Source organism: Nanorana parkeri, unplaced genomic scaffold (assembly GCF_000935625.1).
Source record: "Nanorana parkeri isolate BGI_ZX_2015 unplaced genomic scaffold, ASM93562v1 scaffold13, whole genome shotgun sequence".
Lineage (NCBI taxonomy): Eukaryota > Metazoa > Chordata > Amphibia > Anura > Dicroglossidae > Nanorana > Nanorana parkeri.
In genome coordinates, this window is record NW_017306281.1 from 3326633 (window position 1) to 3351998 (window position 25366).

The 25366-nt window shown below is 41.0% G+C and overlaps 1 protein-coding gene across 1 annotated transcript in view; it reads right to left on the reverse strand.

Annotated features, from left to right (window-relative positions):
• NCOR2 (nuclear receptor corepressor 2) overlaps nt 1–25366 on the reverse strand; it is a 432386-nt gene that overhangs the window by 74082 nt on the left and 332938 nt on the right. Inside the window, exons 18-21 of the mRNA XM_018557336.1 lie at nt 18543–18685; nt 13985–14129; nt 11901–12369; nt 4698–4818 (exon numbers count right to left, since the gene is read on the reverse strand). Of these exons, the coding sequence (XP_018412838.1) occupies nt 4698–4818; nt 11901–12369; nt 13985–14129; nt 18543–18685 (878 nt within the window). The remainder of the gene's footprint in view (nt 1–4697; nt 4819–11900; nt 12370–13984; nt 14130–18542; nt 18686–25366) is intronic.

The window sequence follows — 25366 nt, forward strand, 5'->3', positions numbered from 1 at the left end:
ATACAATGGTACTAGTTTAAACAATTGTATAAAAGCAAGTACATTATATGTGTGCTTTTCATCGTCACTCTGGGGTTGAGAAAGACATATGGACCTAGAATAATGCAGTGGTAAATATAATGGGGAAAATGTATCAAAACTGGAGCGGCCATTATCTGGAGCAGTTGTGCATGGCAACCAATCAGCAACCAATCTTCCGTTTGTTTAGTTAAGCTTTGAAAATCAAAGATAGAAGCTGATTGGCTGCCAAGGACAAATGCTCCAGATTGTGATTGCTCCAGCTTTGATAAATTCCCCTGAGTGTTATTATTGCTGTGCTGTGTTATCATGGCTTTTATAACAAGTCTTCTTTAATTGGTTGCGGGAAGATGATGTTATGCTCAGAAATTAGAATAAAATAGCTATTGAAGTACTGAGAAAGATGCCTCTGTGCTGAGCTGGTGTATTGGATTTATGATTCCCTGGTTGTGCCTATAGGGTCCGGTCATTGCACACGGTTTGATATACGGAGACTCTTCTATGTGGTTTGTTTTCCGTAAATGTTTGCACAGGCAACAAATGCAGAATTTAGAAATCAGTTCTAAAGACATAAAGGAAGTTGCAGCAGGCCAGCGGACAGTTTTTTTATGGTACAAGCACAGTGCATGGGCTTGTACCATATTTCTGATGTCCAGAAAAAATGCTGGTTACGTCGCCTTTTACTGAACATGTGACCAAGCAATACTGCTTTGTCACCCTACCACACCATTCTCCCACATGGACACAGAGAGTCATCCCCATCTGTTTGAGAGGCAAAGACTGAAACCACTGTGCAAAGCTTTAACATTTTTGTTTCAGCCAATGGAAAGCTAGTTACTAGGAGAAGGAGACATCAAGGTCCTACTTAGCAATCCTTATAATTTAAAGTAGCAATTAAAATTCAATATTTTTTTAGCAATTAATCTCTAATCTGCTCTAATCAGTTCCAATGGAAGACTATTCAAAATGTTCACAGCTCTTGTAACGGGGTTCTCTTTTGTCCCTCATTCCTCAACAGCACCTCTCTTTCAACTAAGGTAAAGTCATGTAGGGGATCCCACCGCACTCCTGCCCGAAAATAGTAAGTCACCAGCACTCCAAAAGGTTCTCCAAGCAAAGTTCCTTTTATGTCATGTGTACAGTTACATCACCAAGCTTAGCAAAGTTTCATAACGCATCTAGTTCCTTCATCAGGCTAAACAAAATCACTTTGTTTTGCCTGAAGGAACCGGATGCGTTCCAAAATGTTGCTACAGAAAAAGGTGAGCCCAAAGCAAGGACTATACTTGTGCACCTAGAAAATCAGCAGATTAATCAGTAGTGATGTACAGTGGTACCTCGGTTCACGAACGTTTCTGCTCGCGAACAATTCGGTTTGCGAACAGGAAGTTCGGCAAAATTTTGCTTCTGTTCGCGAACTCCGCATCAAGTGACGAACACAACCGCAGCCATCTTCCCTGCTCGAACACTGTTTGTGGCTTCCTCTAGTCGAAATCGTGTTCTGATCACAGTTTGATTCGGTTCGCGACCAGTATCGTGGAACGAAATAAGTTCGTGAACCGAGGTACCACTGTATATGTACACAACATTTTCTCGAAGCAGCTTGAAGTCAACAAAAATCTCCAATAGGCTGCAGCAAAGTGCAGTGTTATGATTCCAACATGTCTAGAGGTTGGCAAAAAAACCCATCAAAGCTAACATTTTGGATCTGATCTGACTGTGTTGGCCAAACCCATCACTTGACTTAGTAAATCTCCAGGAACCTGATATTAGACCTCTCTTACACATCCACCAAATATTTTTTTTTTAAATCTATTTAATCTAATTCTAATTCAGTCTAAGTTCACGTACTTTATTTCTTAGGACAAATGCTCATTTTAGTCCTTTTTTAAAAACAACCTTCGTGTGTGTAATTATTCCAAAAATGTATGATACAAATATATTACAATTAATTGAACCCTAAAAGCCCTTTCTATAGCATTTACATGGATGAACAAATCAGTGGGTGGACATTAAAATGAAAAGACAGGTTGTTTGACTGCTTGAAATAGGTGAGTACCATGAATGATAACCAGAATCTGACAGGCAGAACAGCTCTTGCACGAGAGGCCTTGCTGTGCATCATCTGATTGCACTGCCATGCACATGAATATACAAAGACACACAGGAAACATGTCAGTAAGACCTTTATATATGGTCCTAAATCTTAAACCTGGCTCATATTTCTACACATTAGTGCGTGTTCACGTGAGAGTGTCTTTCCTCAGCTTATGTTTGTGGGAAAAAAAGTATGGTTTTCATTAGGATGTTATTGACTTTTCAACTGCATTCATGTGCATTTCCTGAGCTTACCCTATAGGACAATTGGACCTGAAATGTAATGCAATAGTGCATTACAAATCTACACTCCTTATACTGTATTTACTTTTACAGGGCATTTGTGCATATACCATTGGTTGCACAAATGCTTTCTAGCCTGGATTAACATATCTGCAGGTAGTCCCAACAGAATCATGTGTTGAAGCATGCCCATTCTCTTGGGCTGCATTAAATTGCAATGTTAGATTGCTGTGATCAAGCTGCTAATGTCAGCCATGGTCACAATGAAAATTCTAGGAGCTGAGCACATTGACTCTCTTCTGGTGATCATTGCCAATTGTCTGGCAAAGCACTGTTAAAAAAGGACTGCTTTGTCACTGACATCTGCCTCAGCATGATCAGAGAGAGGAGCTGGACTGCTACTATGTAGAAGAAAAAAAAAAAAGTTTCCAAAAGAAAATGTATGGTCACAAAGTGCCATGGTCATTAATGGGTTAAAAGAACTATCCTGCTATATATAGAAAAGGCATTTAACAATAGCCATAACAAACCACACAAGGTATTTCCCACAGAAAGCAGATTGCACCTGATCTGGTACTGTCGCTTGCTCATAATTAGGGATGCACCGATACTAATATCGGTGCCGAAGCCGAGTATCTGAGTGAGTACTCGTACCCGCCCAAATACTCCGATGCCTAGCCTGATACTTCCGGTATCAGGAAGCCGGGCAGCGAATCATTACACGCTGCCCAGCTTCCTGATTGGCTGGGAAATGAGGGCACGCCTTCATGCTGAGGAGGGCTTGTCAGGGGATTTGGCAGACTTGGAAATGCCAGGCATGGCGGGTGGGTGGAGATCCAAGCACACTGCTTTGCACTGCTTCCAAACAAATCAAGTACAGACAGTACTCAAATTGTTAACATACCTGGCCGCAGGTGCGCAGAATCTGACAGCTGCAAACCCGGACATGCTCAGAGCACAGCACTTCCAGGTTCACTTCATAAAACTAAGTGTGCACTGATCCTCTACTGCTTGCCATCCTGGAGATCCTCACCTCCTTCCTGTTAACACCAACACGGTTACCCAGAGTGATGTTCGGAGTTTACAGCTTTCACACAGAATTGTAGCCCAATTAACACTCAGGGTTACTCTGGCTAAGAAGGTACGATTAACATTTGCTTTTACTTTTAAATGCATGCATGCAAACATAATGCAGTGTTTGAGTTGCTTTGCCTGTAATATAATGCCATTTCCAATAGGAAATAGGACATGCTGCATTAGGATAAAAGCAACACAAAGCAGGTGAAACACTGCCTTAGAATTGTCTTCCAAGCTGTACAACTGAGGTAAATGGGAATCTGCTCCCCAATGTTTGACATGATTGTCAAACACAAGAGGACAATGCCTGTGCACACAGGCCCTTAAGCTACTTGGACTTGGTGTACAGGGAGTAGAGTACACTCCCTTCAAAAACTCAAAAAAAATATTTGGCAATACATACACTTTAGTGAATCAAGATATTGGACATTCATGTTTTTGTAGTTACATACACGGTAACAGTTGTTGGAACTTTTGCATACATTGCTGTGAATATCAAAAGCTCTTTCAGAGAAACAAAATACAAGTTCACCATTTTTTCAGTATGCAACAATTTTTAAAGAACTGCTGTGAGCAGCTTCTTCACTTACTTTTCACCACACTTCAACTAAGGTGAATACTCTGACCTACTGTGTTCTCACTGCATGTTATTCCACCCTAAGGTCTCGTTCACACCTAGGCGTATTGCATATGCGCGTCTGTCGCACGTTTTTTACCGTGATTCGCCGTAAAAAAAGTCGCGCGACTAACGCGCGTTTCCAAAGGCTACTTGGCTGTATCCCAATGGAAACGCGCAACAAAACGGCCCAAAGTAGTACCTGTACCTTTTCAGGCGTGGGCCATTTTGTAGCGCGTTAGGGACGGGCGGAAATACGCCAAGGTGGGAACGAGACCATTGAATACAATGAGATTTATATTTTTGAGCGTTTTGTAGAGCGTTCGTTGAGCGTAGAACGCGCTACAAAACGTTCAGGTGTGAACGAGGGCTTTACCAAGAATAGTCTGTAATAAGGAAAACATTTGTAAAAGCCGGAAAACCACTTTAAAACTGAGCTCCAAAAATGTAAAAAATTTAAATGTGTTCTCAGAAATAACACAGGACAAATACAATTTGATATGTGTTCTATATGTTCCTGATTTCAAAGCTGCGCTAAGTCCTTCATGAAGTCTGCAGCTACACATAGATTTCTATATTTACTATGAGTACTAAGAAGCATAAACAAAGTCACGTGAGTGATGCTTCCCCCCCTGCAGACACTTACTATGGATGGAATGGCAGCCGCTCTCTGCTTTAGTTGTTTCAGGTCCAGTGGTTTCGGAGGCGAGGAGTTCACACGCATGTCATTGCCTGTGTTTAGCAAACTGAGCCGGGGAGACAGCAGCCTGTGTACACACAACGCAAAGGTCAGTCATTATATTCACACGCAGAATAACCGCTACTTATTAAGGACATAACAGCTTCTGCACCATGGTCTCTTAGCAAATAACACAAGATAACAGTAGAAGAGCATGTACAAAGGATCCAGCATATAAAGGGTTGCTTATTAATCTAACACAAGCTAAAAAGTAGGCAACTCTGGATGTTGGTGTTTATGTTTATGTTGGTTTCATCCAGATTATGTATTATTCATAACATACTTTTTAAGTTTTTGTTTCAGATTCAGTCTGTTCTTGTTCATATGTGTTCCCTGCTGCATGTGGCGTGCAATATCTGCTATATAATGAAAAGAGCAAGCGCTAACAAGCCATTTTTAAATAATAATCACTATTCTATCAATTCCAAAGCGGATGGAATAAATCGTCTTATGGGGCAGAAATGACAAAATTTCAAATTCAAAACTTTGTGCTCAGCTCCTAACTAAGCAGCAGACACTAATTCCAGTAATAATATCCAGAATACAAAATGGTCAATAAATAAATAAACGTAAAGAAACAAAATAGAAATAAACGTGATTCGTATGTGTAACACTATTGTTATACCGTGCTACATAAAAAATAAAGTGCAACATGTAAGAAAATAATAAAATAGTCCACTTTTAGTTCACTGGTGCAACAATTAACACAACTATCCATCCCTCCCCTCATGACAAGGTGCTAGGTGTCATCCTTGACTCGGACCTCACCTTTCTGCCCCACATCCCATTCCTATCCAAATCCTGCCGCCTTCACCTTCGTAACATCTCCAAAATACGCCCCTTCCTCACCAATGAGACCGCAAAATTACTCATCCATTCGCTTGTTATCTCTCGTCTTGACTATTGCAACTCCCTCCTCATTGGCCTTCCACTACACAGGCTATCCCCCCTTCAGTCTATCATGAATGCAGCTGCTAGACTCATCCACCTAACCAACCGCTCAGTGTCTGCAACCCCCCTCTGTCAATCCCTGCACTGACTTCCACTCGCCCAAAGGATAAAAATCTAATTATTAACAACGACTTACAAAGCCATTCACAACTCTGCCCCCGGCTAGATCTCCAACCTCGTCTCAAAGTATCACCCTAAATGTTACCTCCGCTCTTCAAAAGACTTTCTGCTTTCCAGCTCCCTCGTAAACTCCTCCCATGCTCGCCTCCAGGACTTCATCAGAGTCTCTCCCATCCTCTGGAACTCTTTGCCCCAACCTGTCCGTCTGTCTCCCACCTTGACTGCCTTTAGGCGATCTCTAAAGACTCATCTGTTCAGGGAAGCCTATCCCACCTCAACCTAACCACTGAACTATCACTTTCTCAATCAATTCATCCCCACACAGCTCCCTCCTCATGTATCACTTCCCCCTCCCTTTTAGATTGTAAGCCCTCACGGGCAGGGCCCTCCTTACCCCCTTGTCTTGAATTGTATTGTATTGTGATTGTAATGTCTTCCTTATATTGTAAAGCGCTGCGCAAACTGTTGGCGCTATATAAATCCTGTATAATAATAATTGAATATACGAAGTTAAAGTGCAATAAACCTACACAAGTAGAATGAAGTAGCTATCAATCGCACACAATTGTAGTACTGTGTGATTATGCAAAATTAAAGTGTATATCCGACACAATGTAAAAAAACAAATAAACAAAAAACCTAATGAGTACATTTCTGCAATACATGCACATTCCCTGTGTTTTGTCTCCTATATAAAAGCTGCAAATACAGAAACATACCTGTTGATCCTAAAAATCAGTGAGCTATTGAGCTCCTGTTTGAGCAGGATTCCATTGTTTCTGCTACAATGAAATCACAAGCAGAGTTGTCTGCTTAAGTTTTCCTCTCTTAGACTGCAGAACACCGCCTCCATATGTCATAGAGATGAGGAGATGTACTGTAGTATTTCTGTTACATACTTCTTCCGTAGTTTACACAAGGGAGTCATCTAATCCATACATTTATCATATGATCATTACGTTTATTTTTTTACATTTTAGTGATCTACTAAAAATTGCCCGTGTTACTCTAGCCGTTAGATAACCTGCACATGCTATATTTTCTTATATTAGGATAAAAGTATGCCTGTGTTTGTTAACTAGGAAAGTCGGGGTCTTGTTGCAATGCTTTCTTCTATCTCTGGCTTTTTATTGCATGTGCACAACTTGCCAAAAAAAAAAAATGATGAAACTATTGCTGCAGAGATATAGTGGTTTTTAATATGAGCCTTTCCCCTAAATTAACCAAATACAGTAACTCTAAATGTTTGAATTTGTCACATTCTTAGTGGAAATCAGCTACTGTGTCATCAATTGAATAAAGACCTCTGGCCTTAGCAAAACATTTCTACAGTTTCCACTAGTAGCAAAGCTTAAACCCTAACTCTGAACAATTTTTTTTTTTGTAAACTAAATAGAGCCCCATCAGGTACTAGAAATAAAAACCCAAACTGCAATACCCTCCTTTTACGTTCACACCATATGAAGTGCGTTCCGGCCCGAACGCACTGCATCGCATTGCAGCCGGCTCACTATTTCATGGGGCTGTAGGGGGCGTGGCAGGCCATTAAAGTGAATGGCACCGTAGCTACGCCCTCTGGCCGCAATGCAATCGCCCGCACGGGATTGCAGGGCACATTGTGCCTGCGGTCCGGTGCGGTGCAAATGCTGCAAGCCCTATTTTGACCGCACCGTACCGCAGGCACAATGTGCCCTGCGATCCCGTGCGGGCGATCGCATTGCGGCCCGGAGGTCGTGGCTACGGTGCCATTCACTTCAAAAGCCCGTCACGCCCCATCCAGCCCCACGAAATAGTGAGCCGGCCGGAACGCACTGCATATGGTGTGAACGTACCCTTAATCCAGAGATGTCCACTGCAGTACCTTTCCTTCACCACAAGATGTCCCCAGTCACCCGGGTTGAAAGACAACCAGTGTCATTCACCTTGTTGAGGGCAGGACCATGCTGTCTTGCATTCACTGTAAAGTTCTACCATCTTGGACCTCCAACACAGAACATACATTCTGGAGGCCTCAGATTGGAGTGGGGTCGATTGGGGGATTGAGCTCTAAATTGGAATTTAGATCTCATATATAACCTTTTAGGAATTTTGTCTCTGGGAAGGCTGTTAATATGCAAATTATCTAATCTCATGAACCAGAAAAACTTAAATATGAAAAATAATGACATTGGAGCATTGTAATTGACAGTACCTCAGCATACTTTCCAGCTAGCTTGCAAAAAAAACTAACTAAACTGTTACAGCTACTCAGGTCAGTTTAAATGGAAAACTGCTTAGTGGAGTTATTCTTTAAAGCCCAATTGTAGCCAGACTCTTTTTTATTTTACTTGTGGATAGAGTGAGCAAAGGGAAGCGTTAATGTGATATTAAAGTCAAATGGATTTTAAGCTATTTCAAATGCTGATGAAATCACTTACAATGAATGCTGCTTCTTGATGTTTAAAAGTTTTAGTTTCCTGCAGAATCAGCTGGTCTCCTGAGCACTGGTCCTGATATCCTGTTTTAGCCCTCATTCACACTGCAGATCCGTGCGGTGTGCGCGGCCGTATCGGGCCATTCCAAGGAAGGACAGGTCCTGCGTGTGATTGTACGCAGCAGCCAGTTCTTCTCTATGTGAGTACACTGCCGTACGCTCGCCTGAGCTGCACATCCATGCGGGTGTCCGCATGGCCACGTCCTCCCATAGAGAAGAACAGGCTACTGCATACAATCACACGCAGCACCTGTCCTTCCCGGGAGCGGACAGATACGGCTGTGCATGCCACACGGATCTGTACGGGCCAGCTTAGCTGTGTGACTGAGGCCTTAAAGTGACTCCTTTCTCAAACAGAGTGCTATGCACTCACCCTTGTGTGTGCTAGTAAGCTCGGTGTGTCTCCACAAACACATAGACACAGCAAATCAAGCTACTCCCCTCCCCAAGCTAGTGGATGAACAGTTGCTGGAGTCTGCACTGTCCTTTGTGACATTGTACTGGACAGGAAGTTCAGGGAAGCCAAGCTAAGAGACTTGGAAGGAGCTGTTCAGAAACATGATGATTGTAAGTGTTTGGGAAAACATGTAAAGCAAACCTTTGCTGGGAAATGTATATTTGTTTGATCTGGATTCATTACCGAAAAAAAAGTTTGAGAGTTTAATATTACTTTAAAGCCTTTGTCAGGTTTTAGTACTGCGCGCGTTCCTATTGGGAAGATTATACATTGCTCCCTGTCTCAATGACAGGGGTCAGAGGGAATGGAAAAATCTATTCAATGGAACACAGCAACAATTAAATAACAACTAAACAATAAAAAAAAAAAAAAAATAATGATTCCAATAGAATGGGGAAAAGCAAAATGTTTGTCATTTTATTTCTGCTTTGCCTTCCCTTCCTGGTGACCCTGTTCCCTTTATTTCTTGCCCTGTTGTCACAGGGACAGAAATTGAAGGTATGTTTTTTAAAACCAATCCCACTACATATACTGGGAAGTACAAGGAAACCGTTCATGATGTAAACATTCATGACATTTTGTTTCACTTTAATACGATTAATATAAAACATGTACTATATAAGTCAACCTGTAGACACCATTTATGTAGTTAATTCATGTCTTTACACAAGGAGAACAATTCCCAGGATGGAGAAAGACAAATCATACTACCAATATCTGCTATTGCGTCTACTCATATAAATGTGAGAAACACATGACCTCAACTTCTGGCTCTTACATTACTTAGGAATTTATGGTGATTAGATGAATTTCCCCGTTTAAAATGTGGTTTCACGAGAAGAAAAAAGCAGTATCATCAATGAAAGATATGATATGGTTCCTTAGATAAACAAGAAACGGCTTGAATTTCATTATTAGTGGCTTTCCAAGAAAAAAATCCAATTTTGTAACATTTACTACTTTCCAATAGTACAATTACAGGATGTCTATAGTGACTCACACTGGATACTAGTGGTGACACAGGAAGTGGGCTTGGCTCTAGGTTCTGCAGAATGGAGTGACCCTATGATTATGACAATTGGTAAGTATTTATGAATCGGCCAAACAGAAAAACAAATCATTTGCCAGGTTGAACAGTTTACTGGATCTTAAATGGAACAGTGGTTACTTGTTCCACTTAAGGAATTTTTGGAGGGCTATTTGGTTGCTATTGGTCCCTCACTGGCACCTAACTGGTTATATGGATTATTTGCTCTGTAAGGCCTGTTCCAGAAAAACAATGATTTTTATACTGCCATTCCAAAGGCTGTTAGGGCATGTACTAATTATCTTCTTTGCGTCACTCACTACTTTGGAATAGTTTTTCCCCCCTTTATAGTGTAAGAAATTACAAGCAAACACCTTCTGTACTTTATATTTTAGTAGAGAATTTGTTGTTTCCTTTTGGCACTGTTCTCCGTACCCTGCCTAGTTAGAACAACATTAAAGGAGCTACTCGAACACTATGGACTCAGACAAAGGTTTTCTATTTAATAAAAGAACTCCGAGCCGAGAAGTCTTCACAAACAAGGCCAGAACATCATTCCTTGATACAATGTATTTTTGTCTATAGTCAGCTAAACATTTATTAGGCTCTTAAGTAGTGTATTTGGAAACCATCTTTTCCTATGAGCATCCAGCAAACACTTAATATACGGCTGTCTACAAATATAGATGATTCAAACAAAGCTGAATTGTATGGAACATAAGGCAGTAGTCATTATTGGGAAAAAGTCTTTCCAGTAGACACTTATCTGAAGAGCCCTTTTCGAGGAAGCCACTCACTTTAGGCTTACAGACGATGGAGGTGAAATGTTGTTCTCATGAGGTCAGCTAATTGGGCTGCTTTACACAAAACAGAGAGAGTCTGCGGCAAACAGGTGCACCTCTCTGTTACCAAAATAGCATACAAGAGAATAGCTGGATTCCAGACTCTGAAAAGAGGTGGCCTTGCACAGCTACCTTTTTTATATAAAGCTTGGAGCCTGGACAAATCTTGCCTATTGCTACGTACCATGCCTGAGTTGAACTTTTGTATCATGCGAGGGACAATAGGAACAGTCATACAATGGCTGCATACACAGGGAGATGACGACTGAATATTTTTATAAGCCACAGAAGCAATACGAGCACTGATATTACTGAATAACAGACTGGCCTGTGCAAACACACTCAAAAAGTCAAAACAACTGCGGCGAAGGGCTATTCATATTATATTGGTTAAAAAACAAAGTCTTTTAAAGTCGTGACCAGTACTGACAGAAGTATTTGAAAAATAAAAACAAATTATAGAGATATAATATAAATGCATTGTGTGCAAAACGGGTTTATAATTTACATATGAGTCGATAACTCCAGAACAAGGGCTCCGAGAGGCCAGGACACGTGGTTTTTCTTTCATTTAAATTCAACATGGCACCTTAAATGATTTTCACTGCTATCAAGGAAACCTGTCATAAGAAAAGCATGGAGTCTGTCATTGCTGATCTCTCACTGTACAAATGTAGTTCCCTGGCTGTCATGCAGATCCTCTGGCTTCAAATGAGTGACCCAGAACAAGTATGCAGGTAAGTACTTTTCCCCAACTTTCCAAAGTTGGACTGTTCTCCAACTTTCTTAATCTGCATACTTGTTCCTGATCTGTTACTTGGCAAGAAGCTCAGCATAACCACCCGGGCAGGAAGAATTTTCAGAACGAAGTCAGCAATAGCAGCCCCCATGTTTCTCCTATGACAGGATTACTATCTATGCTAAATAAAATGTGATTTTGCTGGGAGTTAGATCTTACTTATAAAAGGCAGATGGCTTGTTACTGGGCAGTGCAGCAAGATTTAATGGTGAATGGCCAGTCTATAGACTTTCTGGCCTCCCTGCTGTATTTGTGTTGACAAAAGTAATATCAACAGCTCTGAATGTACTATACTAGTCAAGCAAGCTGCCAAACCGTCAGCTTCTGTTCTCTGCAACCAGAGCATGTTAACATTAACATGTCACACATTAACAAGTCACACAGTAGCAAGAACATGTTTACTGTTGCAAATCTCTGGAAACCCACTCTGTTTTTTTATACCTGTTCTTGTCAGAAGAATCCTGTTCTTCAGCTTCATCTGCACTGCACGTGGCGCTAGAGTCACTGTCTGCATTTGTCTTGCCACCATGTTTGCTGTGCTTCTTTTCTATTTTTTGTAGTGCCTCTGTTGCTTCCTTTGGTGGCTCTTCTGGCTTCTCAGCCACACCCTCTGTGCAGTCCTCCAGTTTGATGTCAATATTTCCTAGTTCCTCGTAGCTTTTTCCCTCACATTCCTCCTCTTTTTTTATTGTACTAGGCTCTGGTACTTCTTTGGTCTCCTCCCCATTACTAGTCCTTTCAGAAAGTTCCTGAGATTGTGGAGAAGTGGAGTTACTGGAATTTACCGGAACCTCACAGTCCCCTTCTACCACAGGCTCTACTATTGGCTTGGCCTCATTGTCTTTGCTCTCTTTGGCTTCTTGTCTTGGTGAAGGAACACTCTCTGTGTCCGAACTGTTGTTAACTGCTGCTAATAGAAGGAAACCAATCATGAATGTGCATAGCAGATCTCATCATATGTCAAATCATTCGGAAATATAACCATCAAATGTATTTATTAGGGATGTTGCGATATCGATACTAGTATCTGTATCGGGGCCATTACAGGGCATTTTCAGGAGTACTTGTATTCCTGAAAATGCACCGATACTATGGGCCGATACTGGCCCTTTAATTTATTTCTCTCCATTGCCGTATACTCAATGGTTATACCGCAATACAGAATGGCAACCAGCTATAGAAGACTAAAAATCTCAGCAATCCATTGTTGCTGGTTGCCATTCTCCATTGCTAAATAATCATGGATTGCTGAGATTTTTAGTCCTCTATAGCCGCTTGCCATTCTCTATTGCTATATAATCACAGATTGAGTTACAGGTCTTCGTAATAATAAAGAAACTGCCCTAAAATCATTAGTCTTTCTTGGTTTTTTTTTTAAATGTCACATGTCCCTTTAAGAAAAAGTATCGGTAATTGGTATCGGCAAGTACCTGAGAAAGAGTACTTGTACTTGAAAAAATGGTATCGGACATCCCTAATATTTATACGTTACAGTGTACACCACAAATAAAAGTATATTTATAAATCAGATCATCCCCAGCGTACATAACTTTATGGATCATTGTTAGCGCAAACTGGCAATTTATTGTGTGGTGAACAGTAAGGGGAAATACACTGGACAAAAAAAGAACAAAACCCCCATAAAGGTATAAAGGGATCCACATGTGGGCCAGGCACTCAAGGTTTCTTCCCCACGGCTCATTGTCTGCTCACCCTTGTACAGCTACAGACCCAAATAAGGAATGCTTAAATGTTTAATGTGACACTAAACTCAGGACTTAAATCTTAAAAATGCATCCAAGTCTCCTATTAACAAAAAATGTAACTTACTTGTGTATTACTAAGCTGTAGATCCTCAAATCATCTCTGAATTCATTCTGTCCTGCCTTCTGGAGGGGGGCTATTTTTGTTCCCCATGGTCCTGTGTGTGTTGTAAAGTAGTCACCACTCCAAGCTCACTCCTGAGATAAACTACAATCTCATGTTTAGTTGTATTGAGATTTTAGTCCATCATAGGAGCGAACTTGGAGCGGTGGCTCCTTTACAAGACACACAGGGACCATGGGGAACAAAAGTAGTCACCCTCCATAAGAAAGGACAGTGTCAGCACCAATTCAGATATACTTTGAGGATCTACAGCCGAGTGATACACAAATAAGATACATTTTTATTAATAGTTAGGATACTGAAATGTATTGTTAAGATTTAACTCCTAAGTTTAGTGTCGCTTTAAGGGCTATAGCATAGAAGGTGATGCCACTGGTAATGTCCAGGTACAGCTAAGGTAAATAGGGTAATGAATGTTATATTGTGACGAGGAACAGTAGCAAAATGCAGACAGAGCATATTTCAGGTTCTTTGGGAGTCCCCAATGTATCTTACATTTAGAAGTACAAATCACCCTGACAGACCCTTCTTTCTTCCAAGAGCTTATTGTAACAAAATCAGTCACAAAAACCTATGCATAGATTCAACAAGAAAAAAAAAGAGAGCATATCTGGTGATTAATAAACTGAGACACTTACTGTCTCCTTCTTCTGCCATCTCCTCTTCATTGCCACTAATCCCAGATGCCTCCATCTCTTCATCTTCAACAGCGGGGGCATACGGGACCGCCTCTTCCGTTTGTGCAGCTTTTTTCTTCTTGCGCCTGTTGTTACGCTCCTTCTCCTGGAACAAACATATCTATTATAGAGCATGCAAACAACTGACACGCTAATAAAAACAGCAGAGGAAGGAGGTTATCAATGCCTAATTCAAAACTGCAGGTGTCACACAAGATGACTTCAGACTTTCATCAAAAACTTTACTATAGTAGGAAAGCAAAAAAAAAACAACAAATAAATCTACCTTGGCAAGTGGCTAACACCACACCTACAGTTTATAGACCATCATGAATTGAGCAAATTCTAAAATGCAATTCATATTACCACACATCATAAAAATAGTTGCAAAATTCTAGTCGGCAAACATCATAAACTAGTCGGCAAATTGTCTGCACAAGTTACAGAACAAGTCCAAGCATAAATTAATTATAATCACACAACGAACGAAACGAAAACGAAAGTTCTAACGAACTACCGCTAACGAATTTTGGAAACGGAAATTCGGATTCATTTGCATTCGTTATATCTGCAATTCGGATACATCCGAATGTCCGAATTTCCGAAAATTCGTCCGAATTTCGATTCCAATATATATAATCAAAATTGGTGGTGATAGGACATTGGTAACTGTAGTAGTTCCAGCAGTAAGCTTGTCAAATTTGAATTTAGACTGTTACAAAAATGCACACTTCTAAAGGCTTGTAGGACAAAGCTTTAGCCTGACCTGATTAAGCAGAAGTATACAAATCTTTAGAAGGGCCACACTTACTTAAAGGCACACTGTCAAGAGGATTTAATGGAGGCTGCCATTGCTGAACTCTCCTTTCAAAAATGGTGGTTCGCTGGCCAATGAGCTGAGGCTTTGACTTCGAAGCAGTCATTGACCAGGAACAAGTATAGAGAAATTTCCCCTTACTTCCTGGAACTCTGGCACATGTGACTAGGACATGTGACCATGCACATCATCTCAGGGGAGGAAAAAGCCTTTCCGAGATTTCATGAGATTACAGATGAGACTTCCCCGCAATGCACTGCTGCTGTAACCTTCCCAGGATGCAATGCTTGGGCACGATTACATCATTTGTGCCAACGTGGAAAAAAAAATTGTAAGTAAAATAAAAATATGTTTGTTTAGCTAAAGAATGTAAAATAATTTAATATCAACACGCAGAGCTGTATGCTGATGTGATTTTTAGTCAAAGGAGGTAAAGGTCCACTTTAATATTAAAGTAATCATTTTTTGTAATACACCAGAGACGGGGGAGAATGTCTCAGGCCTTGTTCACACCAAGCGCATTCCAGGAGCAGAGCAGTTACAGACCGGAGCAAAACTGCGTCCAATGTATTCCAATGGTATTTTTAGCTCCAGTTCACATCGCAGCGTTCCATTCCAGAGCAGGTAAAAAACTGCAGCAGGCCCTTTTTTACATGCTGCACTGCGTGTGCAGAAACTCATGCAGATCTGGTCTGCATTTGGTGTGAACAAGGCCTTATATCCTTGAGTATTCAAGAAGCAAGAAAGCTGCATGTGGCCCAAAAAACCCAGCTTGCTATGCCTACTCTAGATTAAAATAATAAAATACATAAACATCATAGATCAAACCCAAACTTGACGCACACCCCAAGGACTGACATTGTCCGACATACAATTGCATTAAAATTATGTAGGCGGGCCGGTCAATCACAAACTGATTGTTAAGATCACAGTGTTCTCCCTACAGAGAGTAGTGACTGTCAGTCGCTGCTCCCATCAGGGATTTCCCTTTCCCCTCTCTGTTCCTCCATTGCTCATTGGAGGGACAGACAGGGGAGGGGCGGACACAGCTGCCTCTGGCTCTAGAGAGGCAAAGCCAGCTGTCAATCAGCAGTGGGGTGGCTCCTGACAATATTGCTAGATGCAATAGTTTGGGTAAGAAGAGTACATTAGTATCTAATCATTTGACCCAAAAGAGGATTAAAGCCAAAAAAAAAAGTTTGGCTTCACTTCTTTTCTAATGTAGATTAGTGCAGATGTAGCCAGTTGTCAAACTGCTCAATACTACTACCAGACTCAATTGCCTGGCTAAAGATTGCTTTGAATGTGTTCCATTTATATAGATGTTGCATTGCAGACAGATTGCCCTTAAAAGCATTTGAAATACTTCCATTTGGGGCCTGGAAAACGGCATGAAGATGCACAGCACAAACCTTTTCAATGTTCCATGCTAATGAATACCCTGAGTTTTCTACTTATCGGAAAACCGCTTTTCATTTATTTATTTTGTTTTTAACTAAATGAAACTCAAAAGGGTTGGAAATATATACTAAACCTGAATTTTAATTGCTATGTTGTAGCTTGAAGAGAGGCTAGAAGACAAACAGTCTCGGAGAACAGCCATATGACTATGAAGTATAAATGGTTACTATGGCAAAGGCCTCCTTCACCTCCGCTCTTCCAGCATCTCTCTTCAATGAGCAATTGTTATTGTAGAAAGATATTCCATATTATGATATCCAATTTAACCTGAGAGGGACCCGAAAACTTTCAAAGGGCTTGTGTCAATGGGTAAATGTAGCTTGCTTTCAGGAGCATTACTCTTGCATTTGAGATCATTCAGAGTTTACCGACAGGTGCATTTGACCTGCAGTTGACCCATTTCTGGCCTGCATCAACCTACTGCAAGCTGCTTTTGCACTTCCACTACGGGGGGGGACATCAGTTCTGGAGGGAACAAAAGCCTATGTGCACAGGCCCTAAAAACTTCTCCTTCCTGGGGAGCCCCGCTGCCCACACCCGGCTGTGAGACCAACCGGGACCCCTGGTGAGTGCCCGCACAGCCCACTATAGAACCCACACAATAAAGTATAGACCTTGCCCAGCCCACTCGAGATCCCGCACAGCCCACTCGAGATCCCGCACAGCCCATCACAGACCCCGCACAGCCCACCACGGACACCGCACAGCCCACCACGGACACCGCACAGCCCACCACGGACACCGCACAGCCCACCAAGTGTTTGTGTTCAGTAAATATATACCAAATATGTCAAGCAAAATTGTGCGCGCCTGTGAAACAGTAAAAAACGAAGGTACTCTAAGCTGTCCATAGGTGACACTTTTAAAGCTTTACAGGTTATTATTTACAGAGTTACCAGGGACCCGTGGCCATAGAATTATTGTTCTCATACTTGCATGTGCAGCGATACCTAATATGTGTGGGGCAATAGTCATTTTCATACACGTGCACACTCAATGTGTGCGTTCGCGCTCGTGTGTTGCATTATCACATAAAACAAGCATTTCTACTTAAATCTATCTTGATTTCAATCACCTGTAATTTCTGCAAAACTCAGACTTGGGTAGGGAGAGGCAGCAGTGAAAGCCAATTAGTAATCTACTGCTTTGCAAAGTGTATGTGCACTTTCAGTATGGGAAGAATACAAGATGATTTCATCCATGTGCAGCTCTTTCTTCATTGTCCAAGGCAGAGATTGTCCTAGTCTGAAGCAGATCCCAGACCAGAATGAATTGCTTAATTAAGTGTCCAGGTCCAGGGTGTGCCTGTACTGTCTAGCAAGGATGCCTGGATTATAAGACTTACTAAACTGAATTATAACTCCAGAAAAAAAATCACTGTCATACTTCCTTGTTTTTCATTTAAATACAAAAACAAGGAAAACAATATTTTACATATTTGTAGCTTAATGGGGTAGACTTTAAATAAGAACTTAAGTTAAAAATGTTATTAACCCTCGCAGTGGGGCTACCTCCTTACTGCAAGGGTTAAATGCTTGTTTTTGTATCAAGTGCTAAAAACTAAAAAAGTTATACTCGCCAGATTATACGAGCTTAGGAAATTATGGACATCATGAAGGGGATAAAGGGGATCCTGTGTGACCCCGAAACGTTGCAATAAGTGTATTGTTGCATGACACGTCAATAAAAGACGTTATTTTACTTTGGAGTGCCGGTGTCCATAATTTCCTATACTCTACTCAGACGATGGCCATCCGTCGACTACTGATGCACCCAACCTATTTATCAAGGATATAGCGGTAAGGAGTGCAATGGGTACACTGACTATTACAGATTATACGAGCTGGCTCTCTGTTTCTGTGATTACTGAAGCATGTCTCCTCGTCTGCTACACAGACGTACTGCTCCTCGGCATCTTCACATATATACACAGTCTATGGACAGTGTATAGAGAATGATGACACCAGGATCCTTAGACCGCTGCATGAGAGGGGGAGAGACGCTCGAGACACCGGTCTAAGAATAAGCCAACTTTCATGGTCTGGTGAGTATAACATTTTTTTTTGTACCTAAACACAAACGAGCACTTAACCCTCGCAGTGCGGGGGTAGCCACAGTGCAAAGGTTAATACAATTTTTTTACCTGGAGTTCTTTAATCCAATATGCACTATAATCACTCTCAAATCAAACCATTTTGTTTTAAATACACTTAAAACAAGTGAGAAGCCAGCGCTCCTTACCATCTTCAGTTTATGCTGCTGTAGGATGCCATCTAGGTTCTGCCTCTTCTTGTAGTTAAAGTAGAAGTTCTTGCACTGAGATACTGTTTTGGAGCCGACCATTCTGGCAATGGCAGACCAATTGCGTCCATATTCAAACAAACCTAAAGAGAAGAAGGTAGAACAAATTGTGAAGTTAATCATTGCAGAGGACAGAGCAGAGTGAAATGAAGGATTACTATGTCAGTATAAATCCCAGACCTTGGACACAAGCCTACAGATACAACAGAGAATGCTCACGCTTTGACACTGGTGTACAAGCTCAATCAGTCATTAGCTAGACAAGTTCATGGTAATGTACTTATGAGCGAGGTTAACCCCTCACATTCAGAATTTCCAGGCAAATTATGTATTAAAACATATTTATTGTCAAAATAGCCCACATCAAATTTTATTTGCAGGCATGTGTATAATAGGGGGTGCATGTTTGAAGAAAAAAAAAAAACAGTTCGGTTTTAATGCTAGAGGAACACACTTCTCTTTTAGGCAGCTCCTTACTCCTTTACTTGTGATTGTCCCTTCTTGTTTCTGATTTTTGTCCCTGCCCAGCTTCATACTATAATCTATATAATCTATATGTATTCTCTAAAATAAATTTAAAATCAAACAGGGAGTGGGACCCATCCATAACTGGCACAGCAGGTGTGCAGGCCTGGTAACACTGACATGTCATTACCATGTCATTACTGAAGGAGAAACTGTTGATTTAAACTTCTTGAGAAAAAAGGAGACTAAAATCGTAAAATAATTGTAAGTGGCCTATTCCTAAACTCTGCAGAACATTTCACCGTAGTCTATTTCTAATCAAGTTAGTGTAATAACAGCTTAGCAGGTAAAGCCAAAAAGTCTATTAGGATAAGAAGATTCATTCACACTGTAAGTGGTGTACCTGAATTATTAATACATAGATCCTGATCAAATGGTTAGGATCAGCCATCAGGATTAGGGCAAAGACTGGAGAAACAGAGCAAGGCCTGAATATATCTTCACTTACCACAATATTTAAATGTATTATGCATAGATATTAGTAGAAATGGACATACTTATTTTACACAACGTAGTACGGGGACTGCTGAGATAAGTAACAAGACTGTGGCTCAAATCATATGCAATATTGTGTTCTCTTCCTTGAAGGCTCTTGATTTGTGGAGTGTACATTTTTATGATAGCCCTTTGTTTGAAGCAAACAACATGTCCTCTCCAGTGGTGTATTTTTTAAATGCTCCAATTTGCTACAATTGAAAAAATTTGTTTCATCAGACAATTGTTTTTATTGTAAAAGAACTGCAATTTCGTACAGTTTTCTTTCTTTTATCAGAAAGAAAAAGAATAAAAAAACTGGTACAAAGCTCCCCCTGAGAGACACTTTATACAGTCTCAGAGGTGTTCAGTATAACCAATATATTCAAAAGAATTGTGTGATTTTCTGCAATGGGGAGAGTGAATCCGATTCACTGCCATGCCTCAGCCGATTGGTCCTCAGCTGAATGACCCACATCTTTTGCCCGCTTTGCTTTCCATGGTAAAAGAGTAGCAATAGTAATATTTGTTTGCAATGGAATACAATTTTTTTTTTTATCTTGCTTCTAAAATCCATTTCTTAAAGTAGGTCACGGGGAGTTACTTCTGGTGCCAATGGGTTATACAGAAGCGATTGGACAATGGCAAATCAAAGCAGCAGCACAACTTCCGTTCCCATTCTGCCTTAGTTTTATAGCAAGCAGCACAAAGAGGATCACAGAATACAGAGGGGAGGATCCTTTGTCCTGTGAAGTACTCCAAGAAAAAGATGTCACAGATAAGACAAAAATCCTGTTTTCTTGATCATACATTACAGGACACTTAGGAGGTAATTCTGGAATCAATGGGATGTGCAAAACTCCCAGAATTACCTGCCTCTGTCCTGCAATGTATGATCAAGAAATATATTCTAGACATTAGACTAGGTAAATGCACCATCAATGGGATCACCTCTGTTTTACATATAGTCAAGTCAGTGTCTATTTGTTGACAAGTGCGTGCATGGGGGAGTTGATGGTATCTAAAGAACATACTTTTTAGAAAGGTCTGGGGTTGGCAAAAGGTTAGAAGCATACTGTTTGTGTATACAGTGGTACCTCGGTTCATGAACTTAATGCGTCCCACGATTCTGGTCGCGAACCGAATTTTTCGTGAACCGAATCAAATTTCCCCATAGTGTTCAATGTAAATAAGGTTAATTCGTTATGACCCCTACAAACCGATTTTGGGCGCGGACAGAATCAAATTTTCCCATAGGGTTCAATGTAAATAATGTTAATCCGTTCTGAACCATATGTAAAAAAAACATTTTAACCACAAAAATATGAAGCAAAGTACAGTACAGTATGAAGAGAGTGAACACTAACCGCTCTGCACGCGGTTCGCAATCTCGATCGCAATCTCGACTAGAGGGAGCCACAACCACGTGTCAGAGAGGGAAAGATGGCCGCGGTCGTGTTCGTCACGTGAGGCTTTTTCTGTAGTTACATATACTTTACTAAGTCAATCAAGAACTAAATCGATGAAATTAAGGGTATTTGGTTTGATTGAGATTTTTATTGATCAGCTTAGTCAAATTGAATGATCGACTGAATGACCATATCTATGTGTTGCCAACATAAAACTATTTTGACTGAATTTAAATTACAACACTCCTAAAATCATGTGATCATAAGCTGTATGGAAAGAAAACATCTTTTGGGTATGACCACCTCAAGCCATGTATATGAACAAGACATTAATGAAAATATAGCTGCCGTATAATAAATACTATAGAAATAAATAAATATTATATACAATAATTATATTTTTCCTTTCCTAAACATCATTTTGGTGGGACTTTTGCTCCCATTAGACACAAAATGGGCTGAAAATTGACCTAATCTAATTGATCTCAGAGGGGTCTATGAAACACAAACGCTTATAACCAATGTCAGACTGGAAAATGTGTACAGGCTGAGATCATTATCGGGAGATGGTGTATATAAAGATGATTGTAAAAATATACTTTTTTCCAATCTTGCTAAGATTTGTCATGTCAGTTGTAACCATAATTGGTACATATCATCTGTATACAACAGAAATGCTGTAGAACGGACTGCTCCAGCTCTGAGGATCAGGTCAGTATAACTTTTCTTTTTAACATAGACACAAATAAGCAGTTAACTCTTGCAGTGCCCCACTGCAAGGGTTAAAAATTGTTTCCCTGGAGTTCTACTTTAATTTCTGTGGGATTAGGTATAGAACTGGGTAGATGAGATATCTGGAGGTGACACTTCCTTCTAATCCCCCACCTCCTTTTTTTTAGCTAATCCCTTCCAACTATTGACCAACTCTGACCCTCCACCCGACAAAGCTATAAAGAAAAAAAACCTACATCTATTCCTTAAAAGTATACTCTTATACCCCAGTCCAGCCTTGATGGCACTCCATTTCATAGGCATTTGTCATATTTAACTAATTTTTTAAAATATATACCCTTTAAAGAAGAACTCTGGGCAAATAAAATCTTAACCCTTGCAGTGAGGCTGCGCCCACAATGCAAGCCTTAAGTGCTCGTTTTGTCTAGGGAGCTAAAATAACAAAGCTATACTCATGTAAATCATGATCCTGGCTGGCTCCTACATCGCTCCCTCCAGCCTGTTTCTCCTCTGCTCCACTGATGGAATATCCCTAGGCATCCTCACTTTCTATACACTGTATAAGACGTGATGACTCACAGGACCTTAAGGCCTGGTTCACACCTGGACGTTTTACAGCGCGTTCCTACGCTCTGTAAAACGCTCAACATGTGAAAACGAATGATTGCCTATGGGCATGGTTCCCACCTGGGCGTTTTACACGCGTAGGAACGCGCTGCAAAACGCCCTACGCCCAAAGAAGTACAGGAGCTTATTTGTGGCGAATTTGCCGCGCGTATCGATTGGGATACAGCCAAGTGGCCCTCGGAAACACGCGGTTTTTTAACCGCGAATCGCAGTAAAAACGCGCGGCACACGCCCCCTATTCGATACGCCTAGGTGTGAACCCAGCCTTAAACGCTGGAGCGGAGAGGGAGCGAGACTGAAGGGACTGGTCTAAGAGCAAGCCAGGGCCGTGATTTGGGTGAGTATAACTGTTAGATTAGCTCCCTAGACAAAATGAGCACTTAACCCTTGTAGTGCGGGGGTAGCTCCACTATATCTGGTTTCTGGTTATACCTCATTTGTTTTCCTTCTGAAAACCTTAGACTTGCATAAAGACTAAACAAAACAAAAAAAGAAAGATATTTCCCTTCAAGTCATGAATCAATGTAAAACACAATTCCAGCACCATGGAAAGCTTAAAACAGCACATTGCCTGGCCTCACTATAGTTACTAAAAGCAGCTACTAAACTTGCTGGCTGTCACATTCGCAGACTGCATGTTAGACATGCTTTAACCAAAGCTAATGGGACTTCTGCAATGGAGAATATTGCTTATAAACATTTCCCAACAAATATTTTAAAATAAGCCCCATTGTCCTGCCATCAGTAAAATATAAAATAAAACACCTCACCTCCTTTATTTAAAACACGACAATGTTTTTCTAGTAATAATAACCTGATTATTTGTTTAAACGCCAATAAAAGTTACATTCTATTCAGTATGTGTGCTCTTCACAATCAAGTTTAATTAAGCTGCTGCATTACTTGGCCTACTGCCTTTACTGGAATACTTCCCAACCAAACCACTAAACCCCAGCTGCTGCTATCTCATAACATCCTACAGCCAGAGTTACACTGTATTGCCTTACCTACAGTCAAAGCTACCTCGTGCTACTCTTGACACACACAGGACTTGTGGAAATCAAACTCTGCCATCTCTCAACACTAGATCGCATGCTTTATTTACAAGTACACAAGACACAAAGGGGAGCATCTTCACGTTTCAGCCAGGAAGGTTTTGAGCTCGTAAGAACAGAAGAGATCTGAAACCCGGCTATAAGATTTCTTTCTCATTTTTTTTTTTTTTTTTAACCAATGGTACTCCTCAGTCACTTGTGATGATACCGACATAGAAAAAGTTAATTTTATTTAGAGATTAAAAGCAATGAACACAACAGTAAGCTTGACAATCTAAAGCCTAGATTTGTGTGTAATCACTCCACTTACTATCCTCATCTGAACCTCTATCCAGCTATGTGCGCCAAAAAAAAAAACTACACACAACACTTTGCGATAATGAAAATATGTTTCTGTTGAGGTCACCTTGATAAGGAGAAGATTTGATAACTTCTGAAGAGCTGCATATTGTTTGTTTACTGCTCAGCTTCATAAAAGTGCAACTCTATCTCTGTAACACATTTGATACGGTAACCCCGGGCAAGGAAGTAATACATACTGTAAATAGTATTCTACACCTTAATTTTGTTTTATTAAAACATATCTTTTTAGATACCCAAAACCAAAAAATGTAACATAATGTAGCTTACTAGTCTTTAGATGAGGTTCCTGCATTAGTTTTCTCTTTCTGGCTTGTTTCCCCTTTAATTTCATCTGGTACTCCTGCTAATATCACAATTGTGTCCTAGGGTGGCTACACTCCTCCACTCTTATCTAAAAAGTGAGGCATGGTTGCCAACCAAGCTGGACTTCAAAAATGTCTGCCTTTGTATATCTATTTTTTTGGGGGGTGGGGCATACGTAGTTTGCAAACCAAAGATAACAATGTTTTTGCTTCCAGTTCATCACAAAGAAAGTGACTAGGACATTGATAAGATGAACAGGTGTTTTCTGTACTTGCTGAAAATGTTCTTAGCCTGAACATTGAAATCTAATGCAGCCCCCTCATTCTAAGGGCTGATAAATTGCATTAAATTACACTAGGGATGCACTACTGGTCATTTTCACAAGTATTCGTACCCATGAAAATGCCCCGATACTAGGCGCCGATACCGGCGCTTTACGTTTTTATATTGGGTTTGGCCGCCTGAGGTCCCACGCTTGCTGGAGACCTCCCAGAAGCTGTCTTTAACAGTGCCAGTCCGGCCACACATTGCCTTCTCCTCCTCCGCCCTCTTGCGCATACCCGCGAGACCCAGAACAGCCTGGTCAGATGTCGCACACAGCCCTGGTGAGACGTCGCACACAGCCCTGGGGAGAATGCACAGCCCTGGGTCGACCACATGCAGCCTGATAAGAATACACAACCCTGGTGAGACCACATGCAGCCCTGTGGAGACGCTGCACACAGCCTTGGTGAGAATGCACAGCCCTGGTGAGAATACACACACTCCTGGTGTGACTGCAGAGCCCCGGCGAGAAAGCTCACACAACCCTGGTGAGACTGCACAGCCCTGGGGAGACACCGCACAAAGCCCTGGTGACACTGCAAGCACACGTGGTCAGACAATGCAGAGCCCAGGTGAGAGTCAACAGGGCCCTGGTCAGAACACACACAGTCTCCTGAGACCCCCCACAGCCCTGGTGAGCAGCACAGAGTATGTAGCTTCATATTATTTTACATTGCTGTATAATGTATTGCTGGATTTGTAGTCCTTTTACAGCTTGGAGTCAGTGGCAGAACTACCAGGTTCACAGCAGTTGCAGCTGCGACTGGGCCCTGGCGCTCCACCACTGTCCTAAAATCATTAGTCTGTATTGTTTTAGAACAGGACACTGAAAAAAAAGGTAATTGGTGTTGGCGAGTACTTGAGGAAACGTATCAGTACTCTGTCTTTAAAAAATGGTATCGGTGCATACCTATATTACACCTCTGCTTTAGGGTTTAGATGTGCATTATAA